Source organism: Otolemur garnettii, unplaced genomic scaffold (assembly GCF_000181295.1).
Source record: "Otolemur garnettii isolate 467f Iridium unplaced genomic scaffold, OtoGar3 scaffold00248, whole genome shotgun sequence".
In the NCBI taxonomy this organism is placed as follows: Eukaryota; Metazoa; Chordata; class Mammalia; order Primates; family Galagidae; genus Otolemur; species Otolemur garnettii.
The window spans coordinates 182,434-197,574 of record NW_003852643.1 but is presented as its reverse complement, the minus strand read 5'-3'; the positions used below and the strand labels follow the sequence as shown (position 1 = coordinate 197,574).

Here is a 15,141-nt window from a genome sequence, read left to right as displayed (position 1 = left end):
CAGATTCTCACTCTGTTGCCCTCGGTAGAGTGCCGTGGTGAAGTGCTCACAGCAACTTCAAACTTCTGGGCTCAAGCAATTCTTTTTCTCCAGCCTCCCAAGTAGCTGGGACTACAGGCGCCCACCACAATGCCCGGCCATTTTTTGTTGCAGTTGTCACCATTGTTCAGTTGGCCAGGGCTGGTTTTGAACCCGCCACCCTTGCTATATGTAGCCGGTACTGCAACCACTGTGCTACGAGTGCCGAGCCTATCATATCTTTTAAAAATTATTCTGATTTAAAGCTGAAACTTCCAAAACATTAAAATAACCTAATGGGTTATCTAAATTAGGGTAAAGCTGATCACTCCATTGCAGCTATGTATGCTTCTCTGTCAATCAGCCAATCTGAAATAGGGTCAGGACATCCAGGGTAACGTTTATTACCCAATGCATATTCCCTTCATAGACCATACATGCACTATGATAAACACATTAACACAGAAGAGGTAAACTTTTACTTTTTACTTATTACTTTTTTTTTTTTTTTTTTTGGCCAGGGCTGGGTTTGAACCCACCAACTCTGGCATATGGGGCCGGTACCCTACTCCTTTGAGCCACAGGTGCCGCACAGAAGAGGTAAACTTTATATAAGCACTAAGTAATGTGGCAGACTGCAGAAGCCATTTATCCAATAGTCAGCTGACAACCTTAAGTAGCTATAACACAGCTGGAAGCCAGGAAGTTAGGACAGAAAAAAAGAAAGAAACAGTAAGAGATAGAGATAGAGATAGAGATGGGGTGTGTGTGGGTGGGTGGGTGAGAGAGAGAGAGAGAAAACACCACATGTGCACACCAAAGCTCATAAATGATCAACAGTGATAGCTTTACTTACTTGAGGCCCTCAGGCCCCTACTCATAGCCTATTTACTCTTATTTTATATACAACCCAAACAAGCCTAATCTTATTTTACTTCTAAAGAACAGAGAAATAGTTTCTTCAAAGATGGTTATTATTATTATTTTTTTTTTGGCTGGGCTGGGTCTGAACCCACCACCTCCTATATATGGGGCCGGTGCCCTACTCCTTTGAGCCACAGGTACTGCCCAATGGTTATTATTTTTAAAAGTATTGATAGTTTTGGAGTAAGAGCTTCAGTTAAGAAATCAACTGAAGTATAGTGGCTCCTTGTAGGATGATGCCAGCTACTATCTCAGCTTGCCCAGGACTGAGGAGGTTCCTGAGACTCTCAGTGCTAAAACTGAGAAGATCTAAGGAAAATCAAGAAAAACTGGTCACCCTACAAGCTACCTGAGGTATTTACCACAAATTATAAGAATGTGATACATGTATATTGCATGGGTATAACATAGATATAGACAGGGTGTCCCTATAGTTACCTCTAAAATCACTATACCTAAGGAAAATGGAAAATTGCAGCTAAATGTACATTTACAAAATATTCATTACGAATTTTTACAAAGAAGTGACCAACATGTAGAGAATATTTTGTAAATATTTTGTAAAATTTTGTAATGAATATTTTGTAAATAACGGTAGTATATTTAGCTACAATTTCCCATTTCTCTATTTATGGCAACTTTTGAGGAGACTTTTCAGATACCCTGTATATAAAATGTGGAGAGGCCGGGTGCGGTGGCTCATGCCTATAATCCTAGGACTCTGGGAGGCCAAGGCAGGTATATTGCTTGGGCTAACAGGTTCAAGACCAGCCTGAGCCAGGGGAAGACACTGTCTCTGAAAAATAGCTGGACATTGTGGTGGGCACCTATAGCTCCAGCTTCTCAGGAGGCTGAGGCAAGAGAATAGCTTAAGCCCAAGAGTTTCAGGTTGCTGTGAGCTATGATGCCACAGCATTTTACCAAGGGTGACAAAATGAGACTGTACCAAAAAAATTTGGAGAAAGTAGTTTTGTTTTTATTTTGTTTGAGAAAGAGTCTCACCCAGTTGCCATAAGGTGGAGTACTGTGGTGTCATATCTCACAACAACCTCAAACTCTTGGTCTCAAGCAATCCTGCCTCAACCTCCCAAGTAGTTGGGACTACAGGCTCCTGCCACACCACCTGGCTCGTTTTTCTATTTGTAGAGACAGGATCTCGCTTTGTGTAGGCTGGTCTCGAACTCCTGAGCTTGGGGAGTCCACCCACCTCGGCCTCCCAGTGTTAGGATTACAGAAGTGAGCCACTGCACCTGGGTGAAAAAGTGGGTTTTAAATACTCTGTATAGTTAGGGAGACCTTTGTCATGGCTTCATAGATGAGATATTGGTGTGATGGATCCCAGTAACCCTTGATTATAACATCACCAGAAGCTGGCCTGTCATTACATGGGCAGGCACACTCAGTCCAGAGATTCACCATCAGATCTCATCTTTTTGTTCTGTACAGACTCAGGAAATAGCATCAGGCTCATTCACTGCTGTATCCCCAGTGCCTACCACTGTGCCTGGAGCCTAGTGGGTACTTGGTAGATATCTGATGAATGAATGAATGGAATGATGAGCCACATACTTCAGACTATGGAGAAAGGAATGGCTTTTTGTTCTGCAGAAGTCAGTATCCTCTTTTCTCAGGGTCTCAAACTGAAGCTCCAATTCAGAAGAGAATCTTACTGTTACAAAGTGTGTGGCAGGAAAATCAATTACTCCTTGCCCATCCTGCACAGTGGCCTGATGCCCTTTGGTCTCTAGAAAGGGAGTGGTACTTTTAGTATATGAAATAATCTAAATCTGCCCAGCAGAGAACTTTGCTGCCTGGTCCTTGATTTTGTCAATCTTTGTGGAGAGTTTTGTACCTGTATAGGCCTGAAACAACTCACTATTGCAGTTGTACTTTGACTCTGACTTGTAGCAGTGGGGCAGCGTCAGGCCTCTGCTCAAAGTGATTTCTATAGCCTCATTCACCAGAGGCTTTGGCTCACCTCACAAGTATTTTCTATTCCATTTTCACACTATTCTGACAGAAGAGGTCATACCAGACCCATTATAGAGATGAAATATCTCACAAAGAGACAAAATATCTCACAAAGAATTGAAAAATGAGGGGCGTAAGTAAATGATTTTCTCTCTTTCTGTCCAGTTAAGGGTCCCTCAGGCTACCCTGCTCCCTACTGCTCACCCCATTTTCCTTAGTGTCCCAGCTAGAGGATATAATCATGGAATGTTTGCCAAAAAGCTCTGAAGGAGAAAGTTGGATCCAACTGTTATTTCTGCTTCTATAGATCCAATTATTTTTCCCTTTTCTCCAATCACAGTAAATCTAAAGGGAATTATTTGGAAATAGTTCTCAGGCTGGATAAAGCCATTTCACATGGGAGAGAAATTATGGCCAATAAAGTAACCTTCTCTAGACTTTTTTTGATTTTAACGTATTGTAACTCTTGTAGTTGAGGAAGTAAAGATGGATTGCCTGAAATCCAAGGGCAAGGAGTCCTGCACTTGGATATTATTTATTTAGGCCAAATTCTGAGGACATCTATGTGTGTGTTCTGGGAAAGGATAATGGAGACTTAAACGCCACTTTGTGGCTTCCATGGCTGTTAATTTATAGGGGAGGAGGGCTGAGAAGCTAGAGAGGAAAGCTGTTTCAAAACCAAGCTGGGAAGGGAATGCACAGTATAAGAGGGTAAGGTGTGGAGATGGGAAAAGTAAGAGAAGCTGGAAGAAAAGAGATTGGAGATTAGGGAATGGAACAGGGTGTTAGAGCATGCAGAGATGTGACCAGGGTTCTGGGACCAAGCCTCTGAGAGGATTGGGTAGTATTTTGAAATTTCTTCCAGTTCTCAAGTTATGCTACTAATAATGGCAGGGCTTTTGTCCAGTTTGAGAGACCTGTAGGTTTGTCCTCCCAAGGTTTGTCCAGTTTGAGAGACCTATAAAAATTGGTAGGCTGGGTTATGTGGCTGAAGTGGGCAAAGCCTGGTGCTAAAGCCTGCTGAGGTGATGCAAAAGAGAGCTTCTCCCTTCCCCAGGAAGCTTATAGACTACCTGGGAAGACAAAATATAAATACAGTGAAACAAGTAAACCACTTTAGACAGTGACATAGAAGGAGACCAGCATGGGAATGGGTAGTTAAGGAGTGATAAGAAAAGGATTATATCTTGAGTTGGGTGAACAGCTGGCTGGCTCCTAGAATACTCTCAATTTGCTCTTGAGTAAGGGTTCCCCCAAAATATTACAGATTTTTCTCCCTCCTCCAACAGGGCTTGTCTCAGACAGAGGACTTATGCTTCTCTACCTGGAACAGTAAGGCCCATAGAGAGGTTCTAGAAAAGGATTAACTCTCCATCAACTTTTTCAGCCTGCTTGGTACCTCAAGGATTCCTGCTATAGGCAATGGGATGGCAATGTCATTAGAAGATGTGAAAAAGGAACATGACTAATAGCACAGGTTTGATTTTATGGTTTTAATCACATTAATAATAAGCTGCAGCCCACTTTAATGCAGGCTCCAGGGTCCTAAGCAGGGAGGGCCAACGCTGATGTTATTAACTTTGTAATCATCACTGGTTATGACAGGCTGCATTATGAGCTCAGGAGCAATGTGTATGAGCAGGAGAGGACAGGCTGTGGGCAGTTGGGAGTTGGAGGGATGCAGGGAAGGAGGTGGGACTAGTGTCAACCTGGAGTAGCTCTACAGTAACTGTGGCAGCTTTTTGTTGCTGGGACATCCACATAAGCAATTTAGCTGGTAAAAGGACTCTGGATTGGTTGGCAGCCTGCTTTTCTTTTCCAAGGTAGGGATTCAGAAGGCATCAAGATAGAAACCCCTAGAAACTCTTTAAGAGATAGAACTCTTAAAGATAAGAGTTTGGTACCTGTGGCATTTCTGACACAGCTAAAGAGTGGGTGGGGACAGTTAGCTTATGAGAGGGAGCAATCCTCTTCTTGCCCTTTGGCCAGTTCTGGTCTGGTAAAGAAAGAGTTCTACTCAAGGGGATGCAGTTGTGGATCAATCCACTAGAGGGCATACCGCCCAGGGCCAAAAGAAAGGACAAAAGCAAGGCAAGAATTGATAAATTTAGACAAATCACTAGATAAGACAGTAGCTCTGCCCTCAGCAGAAAGGGACCTTAGCAAGTGAAAACCACAGACTTGGTTTGTGAGATATTTTTAGCGTGAACATATGGTAGGGGTACCCAGGAGCGGCTGATGTAGGAGGTGAAGTGTTAGAAAGAGTCCTTATGCTGGTATGACCTATACGCCTAGAGCCAGGATTTTAACAGTGGGTTCAGATCATTGTTTCCTATGTACCCAGAGGTCATCATGCATATTGTCCCTTTGGTTTTAAAGTCTCAGGATTAGGCAAAAAACATGGAGTCAGATAAACCAGAATTCTGTCTCTCTGGTGATTAAGCAACCAATATGTAGCTTAGCAAAAGCTTTTAGCTTGGCTCATAATTGGACACCAGCTTGGCTCATAATTGGACCCCTGCTTCTGTGAGAGTGGCCCAGGCACCTCGGTTGTCATGACAACTTACCTAGCACCTATTGTCTGGGCAGTTGGGGGATAAACTGCCTCTGTTGTCATGACGACAAGATTCCTCTTATGTTTCCTCAGGTGATCACTCTACTGTAGAAGAAATGGGATTAACAAACAAGAGTGAGGGAGAACAACAGCTCAGGCCCAACAACTCTCATGTGCCCAATGAAGATCAAGGAGAAGAAGTCCAACAGCAAGAAGAGGCAAGTAGTTGTGTTTCATTTCCAACTTAGTTATGGGGACCTCTTATAATGCTTTCCTAGAAAGGCACCAATGTCAGATTCTTAAATTCTTAACTACCAATTGGTGTTTGATAAACTGGGGTACCTTCCTCTGGGGTTGGGTAAGAGCCAGGAGTAACCATTACTACTTCTCAAAGCAATCTCATATTGGCTAACTTGATAAGGTTTTAATGCTAGCTAACATAATTTTTGGTGCTTACTGTATGCAAAGCACTGTGCTATGCACTTAATCACTATTGTACTGTGTCACATGGACTAATGCCCCATTGGACAGATAAGGAAACAGAATTAAAGAGTTTCAAGTCTTAGTTTAACTGTTACTAGCTTGAGACTAGAATCTGGGGCTCCTGACTGCCTGTCTAGTCCTTGCACCCCTAGATGCAAGGTTGGGTCTTGGTTTATGGGAGGTAGTAGGGAGGAAGGAGTCCAAAAGAGAAAGGAAGTAGGCCCCTCCCTAGTACTCACCATGCGTTGGCGCCTCTGCCTTCTTCGAAGTCGTATGAATTCTTTATGCTGACGGGAGACAAAATTGACAGCAGCATACTCCAGTAGGGCAGCGAACACAAACAGCAGGCACACCGCCATCCAGATGTCGATTGCCTTCACGTAGGACACCTACAACATCCGCCAGCAGCACAGTCAACCTTCTTGGAGTCCTTCCATGGCCTATCGAGTGGGTTTCCAGCCCATATCAATTGCCTGCTGTTCTCTAGTTTTATCCTGAATTTCTTCTGGTATTTAAAGAAGCTTTCCATGATGTGTCCCATTGTCTGAAGGCCCATGTTGAAGAGATCGGGCTATCCATCATCATCCACCTCTCTGCACTCTCCACCCTCTACTTCCATCTACCTGTCCTTCCCATACTTCTTTTCCTTTCTTCCTTTACTCTTTTTGTACTTCTGCTTCTGCTTCTGATTATTCTTTTCATTCTTGTGTTCTTCTGATTCTTTTCTTTTAATAAACAGCAATGAACATCAACACTGTGTTTATTTGCCCTCTGTTATCCCCTTTTGTTCTCACAACCACGGTGTTAATTGGGAAGGGTTCATGAGTCCAAGGTGGACACGTAAAGATGCTTAAGGCCTAAGACTACCCAATAAGAAGACAGCAATAGGACTTGGGGGTTCTGCGCTTTCAGTTTAGTAGTATTGCCACTACCTAGCCTATAGTCTGACTAACTAGGAGCTCCTTTCTTTTCCTCCTCTGCTGTTCTTCCCTTGACCCTGTGTTTTTTCCTGTGCTTTTTGTGAGACATCCTGCTGAGGAATTGAGCTTAGTGTGAGCTGTGGCCTCATCTCTCACCCTGGAGAGGAGAACAGGGCAGGACTCTCAAGGTCACACTTATCTTCTTTAAGGATGCTTTGCTAATTGCAAAGCATTGTTGGCTTCCTCCTACCTTGTCCCTACTGCTCTCCTCTCACTACCTACCTTGGCAGCCTCTAAGTCAGTGGTTCTCAACCTTCCTAATGCCATGACCCTTTAGTATAGTTCCTGTAGGTCACAACCCACAGGTTGAGAACTGCTGCTCTAAGTACTTTTATCTCTCATTTCCCTCGTGAAGGTTGAACACTGGTCTTTCCTGGAACAGGGTTGCAGCTGGGAGGGGCCAGGAAGGGGGACTGAGCTGCAATTTAAAAGATCCTTTTGGGCGGTGCCTGTGGCTCAAAGGAGTAGGGCGCCAGCCCCAAATGCCAGAGGTAGTGGGTTCAAACCCAGCCCCGGCCAAAAAAACTGCAAAAAAGAAAAAGAATTAATGGAATTATATGAAGAAAAAAATCTCTCTTCATTTGCTTATACGCTTATGAGTGTCACATGTCATGTTAAATATTTAAAATATATCACAGAATACCCATACCAATAAGAAACTTTAAAAAAAATCCTTGAAAATATGGCAGCACCTATGGCTCAAAAGGGTAGGGCGCCAGTCCCATATGCTACAGGTGCCAGGTTCAAACCCAGCCCCGGCCAAAAAAAAAAAAATTTTTTTTCACCTCTTCACCCAGATTGCCTCTCTGCATAGTTTTGAGGCACTGAGCTCACAGTGCTCCCAGCAAGAGGAGCACTCAAGATAGGTCACTTCTTTCATCAGCCTCTGCTATGTTAGGCAGAGAGGGTGCTGCAGACTTCAGGTAAGGAGCAGGTTTCACTGGTTAAACCCTGAACCTCAGTGGTTCTTAACTAGAGATAATTCTGACTACCCCAAAGACATTTGACAATGGAGACATTTTTGGTAGTACACTTTTGGGCTAGTGATGGCTACTGGCATCTAATGGGTACAAGCCAGGGTTGCTGCCAAATATCCTACAATGCACAACCTCCTACCTGACCCCCAATGTACACACACACACACACACAAAACAAAGAATTAGGCTTGGTGCCCATATCTCAGTAGTTAGGGTGCCAGCCATATATACCGGGACTGGTGGGTTTGAACCCAGCCTGGGCCTGCTAAAAACAACAATGACAACAACAGCAAAAAAATAGCTGGGCATTGTGGCAGGCGCCCGTAGTCCCAGATACTTGGGAGCTTGAGGCAAGAGAATCATTTGCGCTCAAGAGTTTGAGGTTGCTGTGAGCATGACTCCATGGCACTCTACCCAGGGCAACATAGTGAGACTGTCTCAAAAAAAACCCCCCCCAAAAAAAAAACAATTAAATGGCCACAAATGACAATAGGGCTAAGGATGAGAAAACCTGCTTTACTTCTTTTAGGGCAATGTCATTGAGATGGTGACTGTGGGTTACTAGGCCACCCCAATTACACATCTTTTGGTATCTCCACCACTTTGCTACTTAGTAAAAAATCATACCATTTTATTCACCATCCCTTTGTCCTATTGTGCCGCAGGGATGTCAAATACCTCCTCTGGAGACCGATAACTAGTTAATGACAAGGGAGGGTCATCAGGGGCTTTGGACCATCAAAAGAAAGGACACCCTAAGCACAAAGAAGAAGTCTTGTTAATGACAAGCATGTCAATAATATATCTTTAAAAATCTCAGGAATCAGTACACTGCAGGCTTCTTAAATTGTCTCCCTGCATCTACTCTTTTTTTTTTTTTTTGAGACAGAGCCTCAAGCTATTCCCCTGGGTGGAGTGCTATGGCATCACAGCTCACAGCAACCTCCAACTCCTAGGCTCAAGTGAGTCTCTTGCCTCTGCCTCCCAAGTAACTGGGACCACAGGTGCCCGCCACAATGCCTGGCTATTTTTTGGTTGCAGCCGTCATTGTTTGGTGGGCCCAGGCTGGATTTGAACCCGCCACCTTAGGTGTATGTGGCTGGTGCCTTAGCCACTTGAGCCACAGGCGCCGAGCCCCTGCATCTACTCTTGTTCTCCAAAGAGGAGTTTTGTTTTCAGAATGTAAATCTGATCATTTCAACCCCCTGCTCACAACACTTCAGTGGTTCTCCATTACCCTTATGCTACAGACTATGTTGTTCCCCAAACCATGATATCTGGCTTCTATCTACCTCTTCAGTCTCATCATACCTCTTTCAATCTATGACACTGCCATGGTGAACTATTTCATTTATTTCCCAAGGAGCCAATCTCTCTTCCCCTTTATTTTACCTGGATAACTTTTACTTATCCTTCAGTTTTCACTTTAGATACCACATCCTCTGGGAAGCCTTCCCTGTCATGAGTCTGTGTCAGTTGTCCTGCTATATGTGCCCAGGGTATCTACACCTTCTTTTATTTTTTATTTTTTGAGACAGAGTCTCACCCTGTCACCCTGGGTAGAGTGGCGTGGTGTCATCATAGCTCACAGCAATCTCAGTCTTTGGGGCTAAAGTAGTTCTCCTGCCTCAGCCTTCCACGCAGCTGGGACTATAGGCACCCGCCACAACACCTGGCTAGTTTTTCTATTTTTAGTAGAGATAGGGTCTCATCTTGTTCAAGGCTAGTCTCCAACTTCTGAGCTCAAGATGTCCACCTGCCTTGACATCCTAGAGTGCTAGGATTACAGGTACAAGCCACACACCTAGCCATTCCTTTCACTAGACTGTTGAGCTCTTTATTAGCAGGCAGGAACTGTTTCTCTTTTGTTCATTGTTGTATCTCCAATGCCTAGCTGAGTGATTTCTACATAATTTTTTTTTTTAATGAATGGATGGATGGATGATTTTGCAATGTGTTTGTCTCTGCTGATTTCTGCTTACTCGCTTAGCCATACTCAACAAGAGCTACTACCTACCTGCCCCAAGAGATGTAGCCTATTTAGATTACAGGATCTAGAAAAAAATTTGATCTTTCCTCCTTGCTGCAACTTTAGGTCTAATATGCTAGTCTCTGGTAAAAGCTTTCATTAAGCCCATCCATTCTTATCTGAGCCCATCCTGATTGCCTGCCTGCAATTGAGGCAATCAAAGGCCTGGCAAAATGATGGTAATCATTTCCTTTGGGTGGCCCTGTAAGGGCAAAGAAGGAGTGGTTTTCTGGGAACATGGGGAATGGCCATCCTAGCTGAGTTTTCTGACAAAGTAAGATTCTGCCACTCTCATCCTGATCACTAAAGTTTTATTTGGGGTTACGGGATTGATGTGGCTTTCAGAAGCCCCTGACCTGGCCTCATCTCTTTCCTTGGGGCTCCCACCAAACCAAATGTTACACAAACTCAAGAGTGAACAGACACTACCTGGCTGACTAAGTCTCTTGCTCCATGAGGCTAGCTTATAAGGCTATTTAGTTTGGGGTACATGCGTGGATATTTTGCTTACTGGCCAATGAGGCCAATAAAAAGTTATTAAAATCTGACAAGAAGGTACCAAATGCTGTAAACAAACAAACCTCTAACAAGCTCCATATTTTCCAAATGAGGAAAGTAAGTGATTCTTGGGAGCAAATGGATGCTGTTCACTCACTGGAGGGGACCAGAAAAGGAAATTTTTTTGGCAAGAATAAGGTATAAATTGTAGTACATCCCTGCATTAGAGAAGAATCTCCTTGTGTGGCAGAGGCAATAAAGTAGGGCAGGCTTCTTAGGTGTGAACCACTTTTCTGCCTCTAGTCTTGATATAAGGTCTCTACCAAAACACAGCTGTCACAGCCCAGGCTGGCCCTGTTGCCCTTGCCTAAGTCCAGCTTGCCTCTTAGAGCTTTGTCAATGTTCCTGTCCATCGAGGAAATACATTTACAGAAAATGATCCTGGTAACTTTTCCTGGGATACTTGATCCTGATCTGAGCTTTAGACTGTTTATCCCTATTGGGCTTTGGACTTCCTCAAAGGTTTCCTAGCAACTCAAAAATAATTGGGGACAAAACTAGCTGCTTTCATTCCAGATCTATCACTCAAATTTTTTCAACTATGACACCTAATAATAATAGTTAACATCCATTGAGCAGTTACTATGTGCCAAACACTATCCTGTGTGTTGATACATTATTGATTTTTCATAATAACCCTCTGGAAGAGGTAATATTCTTTTCCCATGTTACAAATGAGATTGATAGTTTAAAAAATTTACTGAAGTTCGTGCTATTAATTAAGTCATGAGCTGGGGACTCAAACCCAAATCTGCCTGACTCTAATCTCCTAATGTCAACTGCTACTCCAGATAACACATTTACAAATTTACCAGGATGTCCCAGATTACCCCCTGTTTAAGTCCTTAGTAAAATGTCTTATGAAAAACAAGCACTAAGAGATGGGTGATCACAGAGTCTGGTTCCTGACAAATCAGAGAAAGAGGGAATATGTTCACTGTAAGATCCATAAGAAACTGTGTTTCTTTCATTGCCCATTATTTCTTCATGACAAAGTACTGTGCCAGGCACATAGTACATGTTCAATAAATATTTATTGAATGAATAAATGGTCCTGTTTCCCAATTTACTTAGAGCCTTATTGACTATAACGATGTTGCAGTAACCTCTAAATTCCCTACATGATGACCTGAAGCAGGGAAAACCTATGCCCAGTCTCATCAGCACAAATATCTCTGCATAATCAAAACATCACCAGGCCCCAGATGACCAGAGTCCACTAACTCTAATTGCTATTTGCTACCCTCAAAATGTTCTTATCCCAAAAGAATGGGCAGTGTCTCTAGAGCTCTTTATAATTGTATCTGATTTCTGAAATAGTAAGAGGACAGAAATTGGCTCAAAATCCTGATACTTCTTTTGTTACTTCTTGTCGGGGATGACCTTAAGAAGGTCATTTTACCCCTCTGAGATTTCTTTATTCTCCTTATCTGTACCAGGAGGGAAGAGGACTTTCTACATGCTAAGGGTCTTTTGATCTTGGACATGCTAATGTTGCCTGAAGAGAGTTAAAGTATGTAAGGCACTGTTTCTACTCATTCCCAAGCCACACAGCGTTGTTAATCCCACCCTCTACATTGTTAGCAATGTAGCAGTGTGTTCTGGGAGAAGGAGAATGCAGTATACAACAAGCTTTTGCTTGGTGGATTTTATAAACCTTAAATCCAAGGTAAATAGTGAATAGGAGGGCACATGGAATGAATGAGAAATGGGGAGCCTTATAGCAAACAAGTTCCCTTGCATGTTTCCTCACCTTAGGCAAAGAGGCCCGGGAGCCAGAGCTCTGGGTGGTCATAGTAAGCACAGTGGTGATGCCCAGGCCCACACGGGCAGGAGCAGCATCCATGTTGATCCAGAAGGAGACCCAGGACAGGATAACAATGAGTAGGCTGGGAATGTACATCTGAATCAAATAGTAGCCCATCTGCCGTTCCAGGTGAAACTTTACCTCGATGCAGGTGAATTTCCCTGTATGAAAAGAGGTAAGGTATCAATCCCCAGCCTGTGGCTGAGCCTGGGGAAACTAGGGTAAGACTAAGGCACCTGATCTCTGCTGACCAACCTCTGAGAACCTCAGTTGGGCCAATAAATGAGCCTTTCAAAATGACCCCAAGTAGTGCCAGATGTATGTACTATGAAAACTCTTAGAGCTGGTGGCTACTTTTGTTTCGAGCAGAAGGCCTTTCACATGGCAGCATAGCAATGGATAAAGAACAGGAAGGCTCCAGAGTCAGTCAGAATGCCTGGGTTTGAATCCTGAACCTTCCATTTATTAGCTGTGTGACCTTGGGCAAAACACCCAAGTTTTCACTTGGGTATTCAGTTTCCTGGTCTATAAAACAGTAATAACAATACCAACTCCATCACTGGGCTTTTGGAAAGAAAAATTAAATGAGATAATGCATTTGAGGTGCTGGGCTCACAGGTACCTGTTATTATTGTTATCACTATTAACAAAGCAATTAGCTGAGCTCCACTCAGCTCTCAGCAGCCCTACCTGCACCTGCTAGTACCCCAGAAGCTCTCTAGCAGCAGCAATTCCCTGAGATAAACATTGCCTGTGTCTTAAGCAAGTGAGAAGAGCCACATAGCAAACATCTGGAAACAATGCCCAATAGAGACCAGCTCTGAACATAAGGCAGCGAGGTCCCATAGAGCATCAGGCAGCAATATTCTTTTTTTTTAAAATTAAATCATAACTGTGTATGGAGGCAGCAGTTGCTATTCTACCAACAAAAAGTGCATTAGCCCCAAGCACATAGATCCATGCTCCGCCTCCCCTGCTAGCCTTCTTCACTTTATCCTACTTCCCACAGCCCCAGGGCTAAGAAGACACTAGGTTGGAGCTTCTCATAAGCAGAGGTTCAGGACAACTCAAGCAAAAAGGAGGGGATATTTATTTATTTTAAATAAATATCTCTCTGGGCACAGTGGCTTAGTCTTATCAGGCCTACTTGAGTCCTCAAGGTCAGTGATTTCACCAATGACTGATTAAGGCTTTGATATGATGCTGGGACCACCTACCTTACCTCATCCTACCCAGGCTTCTCTCAGGAACATGCCTTTACCTATATTTTCTTTCCCTTCCCGCCTTCCCTTCTTCTTTTCTTTTTGTAATTATGGTTTGTTATTTTGAAACATGGTCTTGCTCTGTCTCCCAGGCTGGAGTGCAGAACTGCATCATGATAGCTCACTATAACCTCAAACTCCTGGACTTGAGTGATCCTCCTGTCTCAGCCTCCTGAGTGGCCAGCACTACAGGTGCACCAACCACACTAACTTAATTTTTCTATTTTTTGTAGAGATAGGGTTTTACTCTTGCTCAGGTTGGTCTCAAACTCCTGGCCTCAAGTCATCCCCCTACCTTGGCCTCTCATGTCTGTGCTTGTATTATAGACATGAGCCACTGTGCCCAGCCAACAGTTTTGTTTTTATTACAAAATTAACACTTGTTTAATATGGAAAAATTGAGAAGTAGAGGAGTAATAATATTCATAAGGCTATATTCATCAACCTCCTACTAAGCAACTTGACCTTATATACTTTATCTCATTTAGTCCTATAGTAACTCTTTGGGGTAAGTAAAATTATCCCTTATATCACTGATAGGGATACTGAGACATGAAGCAATTAAGATGTTTCTCTCTGGGCACAGTGGCTCATGCCTACAATCCTAGGACTCTGAGTGGCTGAGGCAGGTGGATTGCTTGAGCTCAGGAGTTGAAGACCAACCTGAGCAAGAGTGAGACCCTGTCCCTGCTAAAAATAGCAAATGTAACCAGGCATGGTGGCTGGTGCCTATAGTTCCAACTACTTGAGGGGCTGAGGCAAAAGGATAGCTTAAGCCCAAGAGTGTGAGGTTGCTGTGAGCTATGACCCCATGGCACTCTACCAAGGGCATCAAAGATAGACTCTGTCTCTGAAAAAAAAGTTATGTTTCTCAAGGACACTCAACTATTACAGTAAATATTGGAATCCAAATTCAGCTCTATCTGCCCCCAAAGTTCTTGCTCTTATCCATTGTATCCACTTATCTTTAGAAACATTTAATTCTATTTCCATCCAGGATTTTTAAATGCAAGTTTTTGGTTTGTATTTTTTGTACTATAATATAATCATTTTGTGTAAAAAACCCCAAATCTTACCTTTTTACACTTGTACTTTTCCACATTGATATAAGCACCTTGTAGGCTCCTTTTTAATGTCTGCATACTATTCCACCAAGCAGATGCACTATGTAATTTACTTATCCTCTGCCCTATGGTGGATATTTAGAACAGTTTCAAGTTTTTAGTAATATAAACAGTGACCCAGAAGCCCTCTTGGGGTTTAAAGTCAAAGTGATATTTTGGATTATTTCCTTGTAATACATTCCAAGGAGTAAGCATTCCTGGATAATCACATATGAAGAAAAAATTAGCTTCTAAAGTTTCTCATAGTATCCTTCCTGGACTACTTACATCAGAATCCTCAGGATTCCTGTTAAAATGCATATTTCTGGGCATTAATCTAAGCATATGTAATCAGAATCTCTGGGCTCGGTGCCTGTGGCTTAAGTGGCTAAGGCGCCAGCCCCATACACCTAAGGTGGCGGGTTTGAATCCAGCCCGGGCCTGCCAAACAACAATAATGGCTGCAACCAAAAAA

The 15,141-nt window shown here is 43.1% G+C and overlaps 1 protein-coding gene across 1 annotated transcript in view; it reads right to left on the bottom strand.

The window, feature by feature from the left end:
- GLRA4 (glycine receptor alpha 4) overlaps positions 1-15,141 on the bottom strand; it is a 24,887-nt gene that overhangs the window by 791 nt on the left and 8,955 nt on the right. The window contains exons 7-8 of the mRNA XM_003802498.2: positions 12,248-12,462; positions 6,190-6,339 (exon numbers count right to left, since the gene is read on the bottom strand). Coding sequence (XP_003802546.1) covers positions 6,190-6,339; positions 12,248-12,462 — 365 coding nt within the window. The remainder of the gene's footprint in view (positions 1-6,189; positions 6,340-12,247; positions 12,463-15,141) is intronic.